This window comes from Panthera tigris, chromosome B3 (genome assembly GCF_018350195.1).
Source record: "Panthera tigris isolate Pti1 chromosome B3, P.tigris_Pti1_mat1.1, whole genome shotgun sequence".
Lineage (NCBI taxonomy): Eukaryota > Metazoa > Chordata > Mammalia > Carnivora > Felidae > Panthera > Panthera tigris.
This window is the reverse complement of record NC_056665.1, coordinates 599,874-620,928: the sequence shown is the minus strand read 5'-3', so window position 1 is coordinate 620,928 and position 21,055 is coordinate 599,874. Positions and strand designations below refer to the sequence as shown.

The following is a 21,055-nucleotide window of genomic DNA, read 5'->3' as shown; positions in this document are numbered from 1 at the left end:
GGCCGGAGCCACGCCGGGGAAGCCCCGGCCTGAGGCAACAGTTCTGACCCTGGAGGGCCGGGCTCCCGGCGGCAGCCCCCCTTGGCCCTTCTCTGCCCCCCGCCCATCCCAGCCGGATCATGCAGGCCGGGCAGCCCTGATCCAAGCCCTTCCTGGCACGGACGGGAAATCCCAGGCCCGGAGGGGAGCGGGAGGCTGCCTGACATGACGCTGACAGCCTGCGCACACACCCCCGTAAAGCAGGCCGGGCCCGGCTGGCTGCGGGGCTCAGCCCGGGTGCACGCCTGGGCCACCCTCACCTGCCCTCTGCCTCCGGCCGGTCTTGGCCTCTCCGGCTAGTTCTCAGACCTCTCCCCTGAGACCCAGACCCGACGGGCGGCCCGACCGGGCGATCGCCTCTGGACGCAGGCGCTCCTGTCTCCCGCTCTCCCTGGGTCCCCGCCCACAGGGTCCCTCTTCCCCACGCGTCCCCCTCGTGTAAGACTGAGCAGGCGGCGGAGGCAGAAAGCCGACTGACCCCCCCAGAGGGAGTGCCGTGGCCCCCGCCCGTGTCCCCGAGCTGGCTCAGGCCACGCCTGTGGACTGTGGCGGCCTGTGCCGCTGAGAGGCCCCCTCCAGGGGCCTTGTAGGACAAGGGTACAGCCAGCAGCCCCGTTCAGACACGTGGTTAGCAAACGCTCCATAAATTGTCACTGGAACGACCACTGTCATGAGGGAAATGGACACGGTTGTCACCTTGGGGATCTGGGGCACCAATGTGTTTTCCTCCCAAAGGCACAAAGGTTGAAATAAAAGTTCGTGCCCAAAGCCGGAGGGCAACACTTGACCCTGAGGTGACGCGCTGGCCGTGGGACTTCAAGGGTCAGGAGAAAAGGGCCACTGAGCACGTCCTAATGATGGCAGGCAGAGCACAGGGACGCAAAAGTGCTTTACTCCCAGAAGTTCACCAGTGTGTGGACAGCACGCACCAGTGAGGATTCTGTCTCGGGGAATTCTGTCTCGGTGCCCAGCGCCGGGGACAGGGATGGAGCCCTCTGCCCAGCGTCCACACAGCTTCGCACTGGGTTCTGGAGAAAGACCGCGCAGCTCATAAAACCTTGGTCTCTTTCATTTTTCACTTTGCCCTGGGGGACCAGGACGCCTGCCCAGCACCGGGACGCGTCCGTATCCCCTGCCCCGCGAGGCCTGTGCCTTCCCCCCTCGGTGCAGCCATTTCCGGTGGGGAGAGGATGAGGGTCTGGGGAGCTCGGGGGGGACGGAGGAGGGCCTGTGGTGGGGTCTGGGGTCTGGGAAGGGCCCTGCCCTCACACCCCCCTTCCCTGGTTAAGGATTTTTTGCTGAAAGGGCCAAGGAAATGTTGGTATGACCCCAGAGGCCATAGCGTCTTTTCCGGGCAGCTTGGAGGTCACTTGTGTAGACAGCAGAGCCAGAGGGTCAGCTTCTGGGCCCCGCGCCCTCAGCAGTGTCCTCAGATCCGGATGTGGAAGGTGCTAGAAAGAGAGGAGGGCTGTCTGGGTGAGGGCCCCTCGGTGGAACGCCAACAGGCCCCTGGCCCGTGCTGGACGGTCCCTTAGGGAGGGTGCAGAGGACACAACTGAGCAACTCCAAGGACAGGCAGAAAGCTGGACACCCAGCTGTCCCCGGGACCCCAGCCCCCAGCCACGGCCGCAGGGCCACACCTGAGGAAGTCGGGGGCCTTGGCGATCATGTCCTCAAAGTCGGCGAAGCCCAGCTTGCCGTCCCCGTCCAGGTCGGCCTCCTCGATGACCTTGTCGCACACGAGCACCACCTCGTCCTCGTCCAGCTCAGACTTGGTGAGCCGGGCCAGCGTCCGCGTTAGGTCCTCCTTGCAGATGAAGTTGTCTGTGTTGAAGTCTGGGGGCGGGTGGAGGTGCTCAGGCCAGGGGTCCCGCCCGGCACCCCACGGCCCTCAGCCCGTTCACACTCCGGGGCCCCCGGACCCTGTGCCCGGCCGACGGGGGCCAAGGGGGCACAAGACAGACACCACATCCGCCAAGTCAACATCTATGACCCTGTCGAGTCCCCACAATGTCCACAGGTACAAACCTGGTCTGAGACACTTCAGAGTCTGAATCTGAGGCTTGTGGGGACACCAGGACCTCCCGGCCGCACCCCACAGCAGGCCCTGTGTCCCCCCCCCCCCCCCGGAGCGGAGGAAACTGAGGCCCAGAAAGGCCAAGTGACCGAATCCAGGTCTGAGGGTGGCTTGGAGGGGGAACTGGCCGCCAGCCGAGCCTGTTGGCCAGTAAGCACACCCTTCCCTAAGCTGCACCCTGCAGCCTCCCGCAGGTGCCCCACCCCCCGCCCCCTGCACCGCCCGGCACCACGGGCATCAGGACTCAGAAGCCCTTCGGAAGGAGGCCCGGGCTGGCCATTGTGCACAGAGCCGGGCACACGGTTTGATTCTGCTGCCCACGGCACAGCCGCACAGCTCAGAGAGGCATGTGATCACGGCAGTGACCCCGACATGTGCCCCAGTCTCCAGCCTAGCTCCCAGATGTCTGCCCTTCTTCCGCCCAGACTGTCCCCCACTTGTCTGTCCTGCAAATTCCCGTTGGTCCTTCAAGTTTCAGCTCAAACACCACCTTCAGGGGGCTTTCTAGACCTCCGGGCTCCTCCTGCTGAGCCCCCTGCACGGGCCGCACCCAGACGCTGACGGTGATGAAGAGTGTGGCTGCTGGGGGGACACCACGTGCACTGCCTCATGCCCCCCCCTCACCTCCCACCAAACACAAGCTGATTGGCAGGTCCAGCAGAGTCCCCATTGTGCAAGGATGAAGCATTGGGGTCCTGCAGTGACATCCCCGGTCAGCACCGGACCCCAGCGTCTCGCCGCGTGCCCACAGCACCGCCTCTGGGACAGGCAGGGGTGGGACTCATCTCCGCCCCACAGGGGCGCCCAGCAAGCCCTGTGCAGATGTGCGGGCGGCTGGCTGGATTCCTGTGCCCGTTTCACGTGCACAAGCTGAGGCGGGGGTGGGGGGGGTGACCCTCGCCGGAAGTCAGGCCCTGATTCTCCCCAGCACCAAACCCCCTCTGTCCGGAAGCAGGGCAGCAAGGGACCTGCCCCTCCTGCCCGGCTGCGCCCCCACCCCCCCCGGCTGGCAGACAACAGCCTTCCCCGGGAGCGATGTCGGGGCCCCGGGACTGGAGGGTAGACGAGCTGCGGTCTTTCTGATGTGCGCACACAGGGGTGCATGCGTGGACCCAGACCAGGCCTCTGAAATGGACAAGCTGACTACAACAAAGTGAAAAAGCCTGAGAGGCCCGGGAGCCACCAGCTGATCCAAGGTGCTGGGACAGGAGGTCTGCCCACGGCTCCTCTGGTCCACGATGGGTCCCAGCCCTTCCCTGGGCCTCAGTGTTCCCTGAGGACCGAGGACCACCGGCCCTGGGCAGGTCCAGCTCATGAGGTTCTCTCCTCTGGGGGTCCAGCGCCCTCTGGTGGCCGTGTGACCACGGTCATAGGCGGGGCTGGGGTGAGAAGTCAGGCCGCCCACCTCCGCCTCCAGGGGGTGGGGGTTGGGGGGCCTGGGAACCTCCCTGCCTGGCAGAGGCGCCCTCCCCCGCCCCTGGTCTCCAGTTCCCACCTCTAGGACGCCCAGTGACCTCTCCGGAGCCCAGAACTGTCCTGCCCTACCTGGAATCCTGCAGTGGACCCGTAGTCCTGGGCACCAGATTCACACTCCTTGGCTGGCTCCTCACAGCCTGTCCCGTGACCTCCCTGGGCTCACACCACCTGGGTGCGTCTCACCTCCCCAAGCCTGGCACGTCCTTGCCATTCCCTCCACTGGGCACGCCCACCCCCACCTGTCCTATCCAGGGACACCCCCCCGCCCCCAGGGAACCGGGACCTCCCTCCCCCCCAGGACCCCTGGCGTCCTCACACACTATCTGTCCCCACAGGTCAGGCACTCTCCCGGGGTCCCTGAGCACCCCACCACCAGCAGCGCACAGCCCGAGGGGAGCACCCCCACCACCAGCACGCAGCCCCCGAGGGGAGCACCGCCACCACCAAACGCAGCCCCTGAGGGGAGCACCCCCAACACCAGCCCTCAGCCCGAGGGGAGCACCCCCACCACCAGCACGCAGCCTGAGGGGAGCACCCCCACCACCAGCACGCAGCCCCTGAGGGGAGCACCCCCACCACCAGCCCTCAGCCCGAGGGGAGCGCCCCCACCGCCAGCACTCAGCCCCTGAGGGGAGCACCCCCACCACCAGCACGCAGTCCCTGAGGGGAGCACCCCCACCACCAGCACTCAGCCCCTGAGGGGAGCACCCCCACCACCAGCACGCAGTCCCCGAGGGGAGCACCCCCACCACCAGCACAGTCCCCGAGGGGAGCACCCCCACCACCAGCACGCAGTCCCTGAGGGGAGCACCCCCACCACCAGCACACAGTCCCCGAGGGGAGCACCCCCACCACCAGCACACAGTCCCCGAGGAGAGCACCCCCACCACCAGCACACAGTCCCCGAGGGGAACACCCCCACCACCAGCCCTCAGCCCGAGGGGAGCACCCCCACCACCAGCACTCAGCCCAAGGGGAGCACTCCCACCACCAGCACACAGTCCCTGAGGGGAGCACCCCCACCACCAGCACACAGCCCCTGAGGGAGCACCCCCACCACCAGCACAGTCCCCGAGGGGAGCACCCCCACCACCAGCACGCAGTCCCCGAGGGGAGCACCCCCACCACCAGCACGCAGTCCCCGAGGGGAGCACCCCCACCACCAGCACACAGTCCCCGAGGGGAGCACCCCCACCACCAGCACGCAGTCCCTGAGGGGAGCACCCCCACCACCAGCACACAGTCCCCGAGGGGAGCACCCCCACCACCAGCACACAGTCCCCGAGGGGAGCACCCCCACCACCAGCACACAGTCCCCGAGGGGAACACCCCCACCACCAGCCCTCAGCCCGAGGGGAGCACCCCCACCACCAGCACACAGTCCCCGAGGGGAGCACCCCCCCCCACCAGCACGCAGCCCCTGAGGGGAGCACCCCCACCACCAGCACTCAGCCCGAGGGGAGCACCCCCACCACCAGCACGCAGCCCCTGAGGGGAGCACCCCCACCACCAGCCCTCAGCCCGAGGGGAGCACCCCCACCACCAGCACGCAGCCCCTGAGGGGAGCACCCCCACCACCAGCAAGCAGCCCCCGAGGGGAGCACCCCCACCACCAGCACTCAGCCCCTGAGGGGAGCACCCCCACCACCAGCACGCAGCCCCCGAGGGGAGCACCCCCACCACCAGCACTCAGCCCCCGAGGGGAGCACCCCCACCACCAGCACTCAGCCCAAGGGGAGCACCCCCACCACCAGCACGCAGCCCCCGAGGGGAGCACCCCCACCACCAGCACTCAGCCCCCGAGGGGAGCACCCCCACCACCAGCACTCAGCCCAAGGGGAGCACTCCCACCACCAGCACACAGTCCCTGAGGGGAGCACCCCCACCACCAGCACACAGCCCCTGAGGGAGCACCCCCACCACCAGCACAGTCCCCGAGGGGAGCACCCCCACCACCAGCACGCAGTCCCCGAGGGGAGCACCCCCACCACCAGCACTCAGCCCCTGAGGGGAGCACCCCCACCACCAGCACGCAGTCCCCGAGGGGAGCACCCCCACCACCAGCACAGTCCCCGAGGGGAGCACCCCCACCACCAGCACGCAGTCCCCGAGGGGAGCACCCCCACCACCAGCACACAGTCCCCGAGGGGAGCACCCCCACCACCAGCACACAGTCCCCGAGGAGAGCACCCCCACCACCAGCACACAGCCCCTGAGGGGAGCACCCCCACCACCAACATAGTCCCTGAGGGGAGCACCCCCACCACCAACACAGTCCCTGAGGGGAGCACCCCCACCACCAGCACTCAGCCTGAGGGGGGCACCCCCACCACCAGCACTCAGCCCGAGGGGAGCACCCCCACCACCAGCACGCAGCCCCTGAGGGGAGCACCCCCACCATCAGCACTCAGCCCGAGGGGAGCACCCCCACCACCAGCACACAGCCCCCGAGGGGAGCACCCCCACCACCAGCACACAGTCCCTGAGGGGAGCCCCCCCAACACCAGCAGCCCCCGAGGGGAGCACCCCCACCACCAGCACGCAGCCCGAGGGCCCTACCGTAGATCTTGAAGGCATAGTTTGCCTTGAGCTCGCGGGGAGCTGACTCACAGAGCACGGAGAACATGTCCACAAAGTCGTTGAAGGTGAGGTTGCCCTCGCCATCCTCTGAAAAAGCCTCTACGATTCTTTCCTTGAAGGGGTTCTCCTGGAGGAAACAGCCACAGTGGTTGTGTGGGTGCAGGGTGACCCTGGACGAGTGACCTGACCCCGAGCAACCCTCCACCCCATCCCACCCGCAAAGTGGGAACCACCACACCTGCGTGACTGGTTTGTGAGGGCAGACAAAGCACGGAAGGTGTGGATGCCAGTCCAGGCACCGCACTTCGTGTCCCACCCATCGCTCAGACCTGCACGGAGCAGGGCCAAGGTGTGCTCCCCACTGCCCCAAGGGGTGCACAGGGGTGCCTGCCACCATGGGGAGGAGAAAAGGAGGCCCAGGGTGCAGGCAGCCCTTGGCTATGTGAGGTCAGGCCAGGGTCCTGCCGGGCAGAAGTGGGGCCCCAAAGGCTCGGAGAAATGAGCCCGGACAAGCAGTCAGACCCCCGGCCTCGATCAGCTCCAGGGGGCCCCTCCTCCGGGGAGCCACACCCGACTCCTCCCTCTGATCCCAGGTCTCTGGGGGCTCATGTTTCCTGGAGCCCCCACTCCAGCCCCCACTCTGTGCTGAGCCCAGGAGGCTCTGGAACAGCCGAGGGGCTGCTGCCAGACTGCCCACCCCTCCAGGGACCCTCTGAGCCGTGGCCAGGCCGGTGCCTCACTACCCCTTGGGACAGAGGCGCCGGAGTGGCTGCCACATGGTGCCCTGACCCCGGGAACACACACCCAAGTGCTGGCAGGGGGCTGCTGGCAGAGTTGCACAGCTGTGTGGAGTTGTGCCCCGAAAGCCAACCTTCCCTACTGCGGGACTGCCCTCGACGTACTACAGGCAAGGAGCTTGTGAAATGAAACCTTCGTGTCAAATACCCATGTGGTGTGGTGTCCAGCAGGTACAGCCTCACCTGGGAACATGCTGCAAAACAGAATCTTAGTGCCCACCTGCTGGCCCAGACCAGCTGACCTTGACCTGCCGGCCCCGACCTGCTGACTCACACCTGCTGGCCCTGACCTCCTGACCTTGACCTGCTGGCCCCGACCTGCTGACCCACACATGCTGGCTCTGACCTGCTGGCCCTGACCCTGAACTCTTGACCCAGACCTGCTGACCTTGACCTGCTGACCCACACCTGGTGGCTCTGACCTGCTGACCCTGACCCTGACCTCCTGACATTGACCTGCTGGCCCAGACCTCCTAGCCCTGACCTGCTGACCCACACCTGCTGGCCCAGACATGCTGACCCACACCTGCTGGCTCTGACCTGCTGGCTCAGAGCTGCTGGCCCTGACCCTGACCTCCTGACCTTGACCTGCTGGCCCTGACCTGCTGACCCACACCTGCTGGCCCTGACACTGACCTCCTGGCCCAGACCTGCTGACCTTGACTTGCTGGCTCAGACCTGCTGACCCTGACCTGCTGGCCTTGATCTGTTGGCCCTGACCTGCTCACCCAGACCTGCTGGCCCAGACCTTCTGACCTTGACCCGCTGACCCTGACCTCCTGGCCCAGACCTGCTGACCCTGACAAGATCTGCAGGCAGCCCTGTGCACGTTCAAGTCTGAGAAGTGATGGTGTGGATAGCCGTGCTAGAGAGGCTAATGCCAGACAGGGAGACAGAGGAATCTAGAAGAGCAGACATAAGGTCGGCCATGCACAGATGACCAGCCGTGTCACAAAGGGGCAAGCAGGTGACACAGACTATAGGGCAGCACTGACCACCCGTATGCAGTCCCCACACGTGTGGCGCATTTATTCGGAGAGTACAGGGGAGGAAACAGGCAGAGAGAGGTCCAGTGATCCTCTCAGGACCACACAGCCACCAAGGGCGGAGCCGGCTTCCACCAGGTCTGGGTGCCTCCGCTGCCTGCCCCCCAGCCCACCTGCCCAGCAGCAGCGGCCTCTGTCGTACCCGGAGCTCTGGCATCTGGATGATGAGGCTCATGGGCACATGGACGATGGGGCTCTTCCTATAGTCCATGGGGACGAGGTTGGGGGCCAGCTCGTAGAACCGTGCGTGCAACCTGCGAGGGAGGCAGAGGGAAAGAGCTGGGCGGGGGGGGGTGGGGGGGTGTGTGCATCCCCTGAGTCCCCCTCGGCCGATGCTGCCCCACCTGCACCCAGCCCCCTGCTCCACACAGGCCCCATGGCCTTGCTCTGAGCGCAGGAAGTGGGGCCTGGGAGGGGGGGCAGCAGGCCCCCATGCTGATAACCGGGTCGTGTCCCCCACCCCCAGGTCTCCGTGTTCCCTCTCTGGGCCCCATAAAGGCCTTCTGTATGCCAGCGGTGTCGCCCCATTAATTCTGCCCTCAGCTGTGCACACAGGTGAGCTGCGCTCCCAGCTCTCAGCGTGGCAAACTGAGGCCTGAAGAGGTTAAGAGCCGTCTGTCCAGGGCCACACAACTGGAAGTACAAGGGACGTGGCTGGAACGAAGGCCCGGAGATCCAGGGCATTTACCCCTCCTCCCCAGTCCTTAAGCTGTCGAGCCCCGTTTGCTGCTGGGTCCCAAGCAGGCTCTGAGGGTTGGGTCTCTGGAATAGCCGCCGGCAGCACTCACGCCCACAGGCAGGCCCTGCCAGGGCCCCAGTCACTCCCACCTCCCACCCTGCCGGCAGCCCGGTCAGTGCTCAGGTGGCCCCAGGACACAAGCTGGCCTGAACGACTCGAGGACCCTCCAGGGTGTGGGACCTCCTGCCCCTAGCTCCCGGGGAGGCCCATCCTCCGTTATTCAGTCCTCTTCTGCCCCTAACATCCGGGAGAATAGCCCCCAAGTCCCGCCCCACACAAATGCAGCTCAGGTCAGATGAAATCGTGTCCAAGACGTGCTGTCAGATGGGGGGATGAGTTCAGGGGGCACCGACCAGGGGCTGAGGCGGGTGACCCACCCAAGGGGGGGCCTAGGACTCTTGGGAATTGGACTAAAGCATCCCCAGAGCCCCCGCCCTGCCTGGCCCACTCCCCTAAAGCCAGTGTTCTAAGTGGCTGGCCCACTGACACACCCCGGGTGCCCGCAACAGGCCCGCAGCCCTCTCCGGCCAAGCACTTTACTACCTGCCCGGTGCACACGTAACACCAGCCCCGTTTAGCGAGTCCTCACTCTGTGCCAGGCTCTGGGTCGATTCCCCCGTGTGGATGACTCAGTTTAATCCCTCAACCACCCTGGGAGGCGGATGCTGGTGTCTCTCTCAGGCCGCCCTGGCTCCGCATGGGCGGGGTGAACGCAGAGCAAAACGCCATGAGGCCACTCCCCCAGACACAAGTCCCCACGAACGTCCAGAATCGCACAGAAGCGCCACCACTGGGAAACACAGGGCTGGAGGGAAATCCCAAAGCCCGACCCTCGTCAGCAGATACCCTAGTGACAGCATGGGGCCAGGACTCTCCGCCAGGGGCATTCAAGGCCTATCTTCGCTCTCACTCCGAGTTGAGGAAAAACCTGTCCTTGTTTACTGTCCCCAAACACAGAACCAGCACTTGCATATCACAATTTACATAGCTGGTTTCACGTACTTGACAAACGTGCTAAACTTCTGTTACATTTCACCCTGCCCTTGACCTTTGACATGTGGGGTGTGATGCTGGGTGCCATGGGCATTGCCCTCCACCTCCAAAGGCATGTAGGGTGGCCGCAGCACGAGCCACACGGCAGACTGAGGTCGGACCCCCACGGACCTCCCTATCAGCGAATGGGGGCTGTCCTGCTGTCCTCACACTTGCGGGGTCAGGGAGGATGGCATTAGCAAGGCCACCCGGCCCTCAGCTGCCTGCCCGCCAGGGGCACCCCACCAGGGAGGTGGGGAGAGGGCCGAGCGCTGGCAGATTGGGGTGTCCCCTGGGGCGGGAGGGCTGACTCCTGCCCTGACGCCAGGACTAAAGTGACCCTGCTATTTTATTTACTTATTTTTTCTAAGGCAAACTCAGAATTTGGAAGGCTGAATCACTGTGGGGAAACCAAACAGTCACCCCGTCCCAGTACAGGGCATGCTGGCCCTGTCCTAAGACCCCGGAGCAGAAGTCACACCTGTGCTGCTTCAACTCCCCGGAGTCCGGAGCAGTCGGGGAGGCGCCTCCCCGTTCATTTTAGAAACTTAGTAAGAACCTTGCTCGCAGAACCCGACGGGTGGCATCCAAAAGGGACCAACGACGCACACACAGATGCAAAACTCTCGTGAAATATTGATAAATCAAGTCCCACGGTATTGAGAGAGTGACACATTCAGACCGTGTAGGATTTAAGCCAGGAATACGCCGTTGGACTAACCCTTCAAAAATCTGTGACTACGAATCGTATTAATCGGCAAAAAAATTGTTTTGTCAAGTTGGTAGCTATATTTATGACCTGATGGGTGTATGGACACAGGAATAAAGGCCAAAATATGCACCACACATTTATGCTGTTGGCCCCTGCAAGGTGGGGGCAGATAGGAGCGAGAAGAAGGGGCCAGCTTTCACTTGTCACTTCACCTGCTCCCAAACTGCTTGAATTTGTAAAGTGGTCACTAAAATATAAATATTTTTAAGTAGTAATTTTATCAATAATAAAGCTTAAAATCCTCAGTAAAACAGAAACAAAGGGATGCTCTACCCCAAATCAACACCCCACACCACACCAGAGCCATCCCCAGAAAAGCCGGAGGCTGCCTATCACCACCGCTACACGGCATCGCCCCGTGACCGCTGGCCACGGTGGTCAGTGCGGGAAGAGACGGTATATTTAAGTATTGGAAAGGAGGAGAATTATTATTTGCCAGAAAACCAAAAATAATCAGTTAAAAAACTATTTGAATGAGAAAGGGCTCAGTAGCCCTTTTGCACAAAATAGTTTTCTTTTTTTTAATGTTTTATTTATTTTTGAGACAGAGAGAGACAGAGCATGAGTCCAGGGACGGGCAGAGAGAGAGGGAGACACAGAATCCGAAGCAGGCTCCAGGCTCTGAGTTGTCAGTACAGAACCCAACAAGGGGCTCAAACCCACGAACCATGAGGTCATGACCTGAGTCGAAGTCAGCTACTTAACTGACTGAGCCACCCAGGTGCCCTCAAAATAGTTTTCTATGTACCAGCATCAGCCTATTCGAAAATAAGATATAAAAGACCTAAATCACAATAGGAAAAAAAATCACCCCCCCCCCAACAACAACTAAGTATGAAAACCAAGTGTGTAAAAAGATGTAAAGTATCTGGGTGGCAAGGTAAGTGCCTCTATTTCCTGTCTCCACATTTCTGCCAAATGAAGACGATCCTAACTGAAACCTGCAGCGGTTTGTTTGAGAACTTGCCGACCACAATCAAAAAGAATGAAATCTTGGCATTTGCAACTACGTGGATGGAACTGGGGGGATTATGCTAGTCAGTCAGCGAAAGACAAACATCACATGACTTCACTCATATGAGGACTTTAAGAGACAAGACAGATGAACAGAAGGGAAGGGAAGCGAAAATAATATAAAAACAGGGAGGGGGACAAAACAGAAGAGGTTCATAAATATGGGAAACAAACTGAGGGTTACTAGAGAGATTGTGGGAGGGGGGATGGGCTAAATGGGGAAGGGGCATTAAGGAATCTACTCCTGAAATCATTGCTTCGCTATATACTAACTTGGATGTAAATTTAAAAAAATAATTAAATTAGAAAACGAAACAAAGAACTTGCCGACCAGATTCAAAAGTCTGTGTGAAAGCACCAGTGTGGGAGGGGGGGCGGGCCTGAAAGAGGGCACCCGGTGGGGGGGGGGGGGGCGTCTGCCCCTCAGCTGTGACAACAGAGTCTGAGGGGACAGCCGGTCACCTCGCGGACCAGAGCGGCACAGACACGGCGCAGCACGGGTGTGAGGACAGTCCACGACAAAGAGCATTTGAAATCACTGGGAGAAGCGGATTCTTCTGGAAGTCGCAGACTGGTTGGTGGTCCGCATTTGGGCTCAGCGCTCACGTACATATAATTAAATTAAATTGAAACAGTAATCCAAACTTGGGTTGCCATAACTTACAAGTGAAAACAGGACACGAAAAGTCTGGACTGTTCCGGGCGAATGAGCAGCGGTTCCTGCAGAGTCCCCCGAAAGCCACCACCGCGTGGGTGGGCCCGGCTGTGGGCTAGAACCCCGGGGCAGTCAGTAAATGACTGGGGGAATGGAAGACAAAGATGCAACGGCCAGCGTGACTGAGGAAGGAGGGAGATGGGACCTCACGCAGGGCAGCTGGCAGAGCAGATGGTTCAAAAGTGCTCTCAGGGGTGGGGGGCAATTTAGCAGTAAAAATCAAAAGTCTTAAGAATGTGTATACCAAGAAAGAAAGAAAGAAAGAAAGAAAGAAAGAAAGAAAGAAAGAAAGAAAGAAAGAAAGAAAGAAAAGAAAAGGAGAGAGACAGAGAGAGAGAGAGAGAGAAAGAAAGAAAGAAAGAAAGGGAGAGAGACAGAGAGAGAGAGAGAGAGAGAGAGAAAGAAAGAAAGAAAGAAAGAAAGAAAGAAAGGTCTATACCTTTCAATTCAGAAATCTGTTAGGAACTTATCCCAGGGGCGCCCGGGTGGCTCAGTCAGTTAAGCAGCCGACTTCTGCTTAGGTCATGGTCTCACGGTTCGTAGGTTCGAGGCCCTCCATCGGCCTCTGTGCTGACAGCTCAGAGCCTGGAGCCTGTTTCCGATTCTGTGTCTCCCTCTCTCTCTGTCCCTCCCCCGCTCATACTCTGTCTCTCTTTCTCTCAAAAATAAATAAACGTTAAAAAAAGTTTAAAACAAAAAGAAGAAAAAAGAAATTTACCGCAGGGGTGTGGGGCACAGCCGTGCTGTCACAAGACTAATTACAATGGCCAAGTGCTGAAAACCTACGCGTCCAGCCAAATGAATTAAGGATGTGGCAAGACCATGTTTTTAAACCTATTTTTAAAGTTTGCTTAAGGAAAAGCAATTTTAAGCACATTATAAAACAACATGAGACACATTTTTGATAAACACAGAGGAAAAATACTGTCAGGAAAAATGCTGACACGATACACAGCAAAACATCAACGCTCATCACCGCCAAGTGATGGGGTTACAAGTAATTTTTGTCTTCTCTCGACTGGCTTTATTTCTGATTTTTTTTTAATGTTTATTTACTCACTTTGAGAGAGAGAGAGAGAGTGAGCAGGGAGGGGCAGAGAGACGGAGAGAGAGAATCCCAAGCAGGATCCGCACTGTCAGCACAGAGCCCGACACGGGGCTCGAACTCATGAACCGTGAGACCATGACCTGAGACAAAACCAAGAGTCAGATGCTCACCTGACTGAGCCCCCCAGGCGCCTCTGTTTTCGAATTTCTCTATGGTCATCAAGTATCACATATGAAATAAAAAGCTTAAAGTAATTAAAACAGAGCCCACAGAGTTTTCAGCACGTTGAGAAACCAAGGTACGAAACACTGACGCAGGGAAACACTCTGCGGTGCTAGCTTGAGGGCCTCTCTGCACCGGGGGGCAAGGACTCGGGTCCCCTCACCGAGGAGCACAGGCCCACGGGGGGCAGAGGGCAGTCAGAGTGCCACCTGGGACCTGCTAGGAACAGGGCTCCGCATGAGGGTGGAAAAGGTCATGCGAGTAACTGAATCCACGTGGCGGTGGCGGGGGAGGTGGGGGGGGGACCGCCGACGGTTATCGTGACCCAGGGCCGCCGCAAGGAGAACCTGTGCTCGGGTTTCCTCCGCGCCACCCACCGGGCCAGGGCTGGGGGCAGCTCACCAGGCGGGCCGGGGCCCGGCTCTGCCGACGGCCTGCCGCACGCTGCCGAGCTGGGCTCCGGGCCCCGGTTGCCCTGCCTGGACCTGAGGTGTGAATGGCGGAGAGGGCTCACCCGGCAGGGGTGGTCAGTCCCTGGTAGGCTTCACTGGCCCTCGCTGGGGCCCAGAGAGAAGGTTGGAGAAAAGAGAAGGGGCCAAAATGGAACGCAGCTATCGTGGTTCCTCCAGGGGCCACAATCCCACGTGCTGCCTGCTCTCACCACCCCTGCCGAGGGTGCACGGGTGGGCCATAAAACCCCAAGCGGCCCTGTGTTGTGCTGAACACAGGGGCCTGCTGGGGGCGGGGGGACAGTGCAGAGACAGGGAATGACCCACAGCAGGCGCTCCATCCCCCGCCCCCTCCTCCTGACATGACCACTTTGCAGAAAAAGCACCGGGTCTGGTCCCTTGGGTCCCCAGTGAGTGTTAACACAGTGGCAGAGCCTGAATGAACCAGGGACGGGACAAGCAGGAAGGGGCATCCAGCGGCCAGAAGGGATCCTACCCGTGTCTGGACCCCAGGCCCGGCCCGGGCTCTGGGTCGAGCTACAGAGGCTGGGGTGCTGAGGGGTTCAGAGTTGGGCAGGCCAGGACTGCGGGGCATCCCCCCATCTGCCTGGGGCTCGCCACTTGCCAGGGGACAAGGGACACCCCAAAGACCTGCCATGTTAAGTCTAATGCCTGGCCTTCGTGCCACGTGCCCGTACCACGGGCAACCTTGCTGCTCTCAGTGAGACCACTGGAGGTGGGCATGGGGTGAAGCAGGCCTGTGTCCTTGGCCCTGCTGCTCCTGGCCTGGAATGTTCTCTCATGGCCAAGCCTACTCCTTCTTCGCCCACGTGGTCTTCAAGCGCTCACTGGGGGTTACCAGGTGCTGCGCCCAATTACGGGGCGGGGAGGCTGGGGCCCGGCTGACTGCGACTTCAGGGGCAGCCAAGCACATGAGCCAGGAACCCCTGGAGCATCCAGGACACTATAAGAGCAGTGACACAGGGGACACGAGCAGGACACATGAGCTGGGGTGGCGTGGACGACCACGGAGGTGGGTCTGGAAGGGGGCACGGGAACGAGGTGGGTACCAGAGGTGAAGAAGGGGCCGCCGGGCAGCGGAGACAAGCTTTCGCTGCCAGAGCAGGAATGAGCACGGGCCTCGGAGGACGAGCAGCCGGGGTGTGGCCTCTCCAGAGGCGGGGGCCCTGCACAGACGATGAACGTGGTGAGGCTTCGGTGAGGGTCGGTGCCCAGGACGCCACCGGCAACGGCTGTCGTTACGGCTCTGAGGGCCACCCCGTCCGGACGGGGACCCCACCCCACACATCATTCAAGTCACAGACCAAATCCCACTGTGCAAACACCGCGCCCTGGTGCTCCCGCCTCTCAGCCCTGCCATGAGGTAAGTGTCCCCGCCCCCACTTTACAGAAGAAGCGAGGCTGAGGCTCGAAGCTTGCCCGGGGCCACACAGCTAGGATGCGGGAGTAGGGCCCAGGTCTGCTGATGCCACAGCCGGGGCTCGGCCCGTCACCCCGCCTCTCCAAGGTGGAGAAGTGGGGACCCCTGTCTACCCGGGGGCAGGCTGAAGAGTGTCCGGGGCAGAGGGGAAAGGCGGAGGGAGCTGCCCGTGTGAGCGGAGTGGTCAGGACAGTGACAAAGCACAGCTCGCCTGGGAAGCTGCTACAGGCTCTAGCCCCAGCCCGCCCATCGGCCTCCGGGGAAAGCGGTCCTGTGACCTCGCCGGCTTTTAACGCCACCTGGTAGCTCAGGCACAGGGCCCGTGAGAGGCCGGGCCCGGCATCCTGTGGGTCGTGCTCACTGCCTGGGCCTGGGGCTCCAAGGCTGCCAACCCCCTTCCTCTCTTCCCTCAAAGCCCGCCTCCTCCGTCCCAAAGAAAGGAGTTGTCCCCGAAAGGGAAGAGCCCCTGGCAGGCAGCTCAGGCATGCTGGGGGCATGCAGGCCAGGCCCTTGACTTCTGGGCCTCCCAGGGCAGAGGGACATCAGGGCTGGAGCCAGAGGGCATTTCAGGGACCCCGAGTCTGACAGATCTCCGGACACGGTCAAATAAACAGCAAGGGGCCTGGAGTCAGAGGCCAGGTCTTCAGGCCCCACAGCCAAGTAGGGACAAAAGGTTTTCCTGTTACAAGGTCGCAGGGAGGATAAAATGAAAACGTGCCTGAAACGGCCCCCCAAAGAGCCGGGCACGCAAGACGGAGACACTTGATTCCTGGCAGAAGGGTCTGGGCGCCGGGCGGGGTGGGAAGTTCTCCAGCTCACAGCGGCCTGCGCTTGGCTCCCGACAGGCAGATGCCCCCCTCGGTCCCAGCCCGTGCAGCCAGCCCACGCGAGGTGCCCGGCCCAGCTCCAGCGGGCGAACCGCAGGCCACACTTACTTGAGGATGTCCTTCTTATTGAAGAAGGTGCAGTCCTGTGAAGGGAAAACACACACACAGTCCGCTGCAGGGCCCACGCCCCGCTTTCCCTCGGGACCTCTCGGGAACCGCCTCGGCCTGGGCAGAGAGCAGCCTGGTGGCCGGGAAGCCACCTCCTGAAGCTGTGGCCTGGCCCAGGGAACTGCAGCATGGTGTGGGGGTCTGTGGGGCAGCCTTGGGGGCGTGCACGCACAGGCAGGGGGACGAGCCGGAGGTGGATGGCACTGACTTGTAGTCTGCTCTGTGGGACGGCGGGGAAAGGGGCTGGGAGACCAGTCAGGAGGTAAGGCCGGCAGGGTCTCAGCTGCAGGGGGCGCCATCCACACTGCAGCGCGAGATCGGTGCCCCGCGTCGTGTGCCATGTGTCCCAGGCACAGAGATGGAAGGCCCCGGGACACACAGGCTGGGGAAACACCGGCATCTACGTGGCATCTGAAGCCACAGGAATAGAGGGGGTCACACGGGGAGGCGGTGGAGGCCAGGTGAGCGGAAGCGAGGGGAGGAGGAGGCAGGGGGCAGCGGCTAGGACCCTCAGGGTGGGGGCAGCGCTCGGGTCCTAAGGTCGCCCAGTTATAAACTGGTCTCCGGTGTCCTGCCTTGTCTGTGTGACCTGCCTCTGTCCACGGGCCGGCCTGCCTGGTGGCGGCGGCTGTGGTGTCTGGCCACGGTGTGACGTATGGAGGCAAAAACACCCCAGAGATGAAGGGCTTTTGTGCTTATCCTGGCCCTGGCCCCCCTGCCCTCGCCGCCGTTGCCCCTGGGGATGTGCTGACCAGGGGCTCACAGCCGCGGCCCAGGCTTGCAGCCAGCCAGGCCTGCCCCGCGTGAGACCCGGAGTCCCTGGGCACCGGCGCAGCTGTGCCGCACACTCAGGAAGCCCAGAGAGGAGGCGCCCGCGGGAGGGCTGGAAAGGGGGAGCCAGTGGGAACTTCCGGGTCCCCTGTCACCCAGTCTGCCGCCCAGGAGTTAGGCCGAAGGCCCGCCGGCCGCCCTGCCCTTCTCGGACCCCAGGGACTTGTCCTAGGGGGCCAGGCTTTGCCCTAGGCAATAGCTCCTCTGCCCCCACCCTCACCAGGCTCGGAGTCCCTGTCTCCGACTCAGGCGGGGACAGATTTCCTGAAGACCCTGGAGCAAGCCCCAAAGGCAGCCTAGCTGAGTCTTCAGGCACAGACCCTCCTCGGCCCCTCCCAACCTGCCTGGTGGGGGTGTCGGCATAACCAGGGACAGGGAGAGGCCCTGGCCTCCCCTCTTCCCCTCTGCTCTCCTTTCTCCCATGCCCTGGGTTGAAAAGGAAATATCTAGGTCCTGACCCAAAGGCCCTACGAGCGAAAGGACCCTGGTCCCTTATCACAACCACTTACACCTGTCTACATCAACCGTCCTCAAGGTGTGGTTCCAGGACTGGCCGCACCAGTATCACCTGGGGACTTAGTGCAAATGCAGGTTCTCAGGCTCCACTCCAGACCTGCTGCACCAGAAATTCTGGGGGTGGGGCCCAGGAATCCAAATCTTTCCAAGATGCTCCACCCGCAGTGATGCTGTTGCTAAAACGAGGCCCTCAGCTCTGGAGCAGAATCACCTGGGGTGGAGCCTGGCATCAGAGTTTGCAGAGACATTCCATGACTGCAACGTGCAGCCCAGGCTGAGAACCACACCCCACCCCGTCCGTGATCACCACAGGCCTGGTCCGTGGGGGCTCTGGTTATCCAATTTTGTTCAACCCTCGTCCCTAGCCCATGGTGGGGGGAGGAGGGGAAGGCAGGCAGGCATTATCTCCCCACTCTACAGATGGGAAAACCGAGGTTCGGTGAAGTTGAATAGCTTGCTCTAAGTTGCACACGCAGCCCAGAGGGCTGACTGCAACCTGGGGCTTTTGCTTCTTGACCGCAGTCCACAGACTGTAGAGTCCAGCCATGACCACGTCCACTGACCGTTTCATGTCCTGCCCCGGCCGTGTACTCCACATCCAGCGCCATGGGTGCTCGACACAGGGCTCCGGGACGAGGAACAGGTCTTCCCATGTAAGCCCTCCACACGCTTCACTGGCTGCAGGATGTCTCACAAAAGGCATTGGCCCTGCTTAACCGAACTTTCTCCTCGTCCTGAACACGTGGCAGCAGCTGTTTGTAGGTTCTCAACATTACCACCTAACTGCCACGAACCTGCTCACCCACTAACGTTTTGCTTTTTCTTCTGTTGACCTTGCTTGGACCTCATCCCAGGGAGGCAGCTCCTAGGGGGTGAGCGTGGCAAGTACCGTAAAGGCTTCTCAGGATTCTGGCAGTGTTGGCAGAGAATAAGGTTTTGTACTCAGATTCTAAGTGTCTTGTCTTGCCTTGGATCCTTGGGTGGAGACAGAGGAGGGGGTCCCCAGGTGAGTTACAGGGCTTGCTCTTAACTGAAAATGTGGGCTGCCTGTGAGACTTGAATGGCCAGAGGAGCAGTGGTGGGTTCTGAGGGAGGCTGGGAGCCCTGCTCTGCAGTTTGAGGAGTCTGGGAGATTGATCTGGAGGGCAGAGAAGTCTGGAAAGAAACCTGAACTTGGGAATCACTGGCACCTGAGGACTGGGGAAAGGGGGCCGTAACTGGGAGCCTGGCAGGCGTGGGGCTGGATGGAGCGCAGAGGGCGGGAGACTGGGGCTCTCAGGTTTCGTCAGCTCTCATTCCTCCCACCCTGCCCGGCTCTGGTGGAGGATCACAACCCAGCACTGGGACTGGCTCCCAAGTGTAACCCAACGCTAGGCTGGTGTGAGCGGAAACTCAGGCTCCCCACCCCCCATGGGGCTACGCTTCACTTCTGGGCAGGGTCCGCCTGCTTGCCTGTGCCACCCCCCAGCCTTCACCCACGTGCTCCCCTCCACCCAGACGCCTCCTTCTGGGCCTGCGGGGGCCTACCTTTCAAAGGCCCTGCTCAAGCACTGCATTCTCTCTGAATCTTGCAGAGCAAAAGTTCCCCTTCCCTCCGGGTCTTCCACGGACCACTAGGACCCTCCTTCCCTGGAGCACATCGTACTCTCACGAGGCCAAGGTTGACCTCTCCGGGACAAAGAGCACACACAGGCCCTGCCCCCAAACAAAAGCAGTGAGCCTTGGATTAACGGATTCAAATTCCAGTTTGAGCCTGGACTGTGCCAGGCACTGAGTGGCTCCTCGGCCTTTGTCTACTCTTCTGTGGAATGGGGCTGATAATCCGCCCCATCGTGAGGATCCTAGAGGGTATCCGTTCCAATGCCTGGCACACAGCAGTGCTCCATGAATGTGGCTTCCTGGTCCTTCTCAGGGCCTCACATGGAGCTGATAACCATTATTGACGGCCAGCGTTTCCGAGGAGAAGGGGCCTCAGAGGATTCACGCTTCAGGCCCATTACCAAAAGAAATATTCACGAAGGCAACAGGCAGCCACAGGAGACACTGCCGATGTGCCTCTCTCCCACAGCACACTCCAAGCAGGCCCCCTCTGACCAGGGGAGTCGGGCAGAGGCGTCCCAGTTGGGTCTTGAAGGATGAGGGAAATCTGAAGGGGCGTCCCAGAGCATGGGCAAAGGGAGGGAGGAAGGAGGCCAGCGACAGCCCAGGGAAGGAGCCCCGGAGGCTGGCCAGGGCCCCATCAAGTCAGGGGGCTGGGCTTCATCCTGCAACCACACAAGCCTCCCCATGGCAGAAGGGCTTCGGGGCCTCGGATCTGGGCAGTTTCCTGGCTCTGGAGGCAGCAGGTGCTAGGAGGGCCTTAGCAGGTGGCTGCTGGGGGCTGAGGGACCTTGCAGGGGGGCGTGGGAACGGGCACATGGCCTGCCTTCTTGCTCCAATTATTTCCATGCTGGGGCCAGAGGTAGAGACCCCAAACGGGTAAACAGGACACCCCCAACGTAAATCTGACTTGGGGTCTGATACACCTCACTCCCCACCCGGACAGGCCCCCAGGTCATTTCTGCTCTGCAGAGACTCATTCTCCTGGGCTGATTCCTGGGATCGGGGACCCTCCCTGCAGCCCACGTTTCATGACCCTCCAACTCCGTGCCAAGGTGGGCGCTGGGACAGGTGTCTGGGGAGGGGTTCGAGGCCAGCGAGGGGCCAAGAGTATGGAGGCTAAACGGGGATGAAAAGGAACGGCTACCGCGAGGGAAGCGCTATCAACGCAAGGGTGGGGAAACTGAGGCTGCAAGTCACATCCCAAGGTCACGCTCCTACCTGAAGGCAGGGGCAGAGTCCGAACCCAGTAACTGGCTTTGGGGGCCTCGGCACGCGGCCAAAAGCAGGGGAGGGCGGGCGCCGGCTCACCTGGTAGTTGTCCAGCTGCTCCTCCGTGAAGATGGTCTGCTTGTTGCCCATGGCGGTCGCCGCGCCGTCGTCCGGGCGCCGAGCCCGAGCCCGCGGCCACCCGGAGGCGGGAGTGCGACCGGAGCCGGGCGGGGAGAGGCCGGGCGACCCCGCCCCGCGGTGCGGTGCGCCCACCCCGTCAGGGGGCGGCCCCTTCCCTCCGCGGGAGGGGCTGCCCGGCCTCTCCCCGCCTCACTTCCGGCTGGGCGGGGCCAGGATTGGGGCGGGGCGCAGCCGGGACCTCCAGCTGGGCGGGGCCAGAACTCCCTGCTGGGCGGGGCCAGGACCCCCGGCTGGGCGGGGCCAGGACTCCTGGC

General features: G+C 61.8%; 1 protein-coding gene across 4 annotated transcripts; it reads right to left on the bottom strand.

Moving 5' to 3' along the window:
• Positions 1–1,087: 1,087 nt before the first annotated feature.
• Positions 1,088–20,883, bottom strand: CIB2 (calcium and integrin binding family member 2). Of its 4 annotated transcripts, XM_042987849.1 has the most exons (7): positions 20,700–20,883; positions 16,383–16,417; positions 15,077–15,193; positions 8,158–8,269; positions 6,152–6,299; positions 1,680–1,875; positions 1,088–1,490 (listed from the first exon to the last, which is right to left on the bottom strand). In XM_042987849.1, the coding sequence occupies exons 1-7, from the start codon at positions 20,748–20,750 to the stop codon at positions 1,469–1,471; spliced, it is 681 nt and encodes a 226-aa protein (XP_042843783.1). In that variant the 5' UTR covers positions 20,751–20,883; the 3' UTR covers positions 1,088–1,468. The 4 variants fall into 4 exon arrangements, with proteins under 4 accessions (XP_042843783.1, XP_007084045.1, XP_007084046.1 ...); XM_007083983.2 differs by lacking the exon at positions 15,077–15,193; XM_007083984.2 differs by lacking the exon at positions 15,077–15,193 and having other exon boundaries at positions 6,203–6,299.
• Between the last annotated feature and the right edge of the window lie 172 nt (positions 20,884–21,055).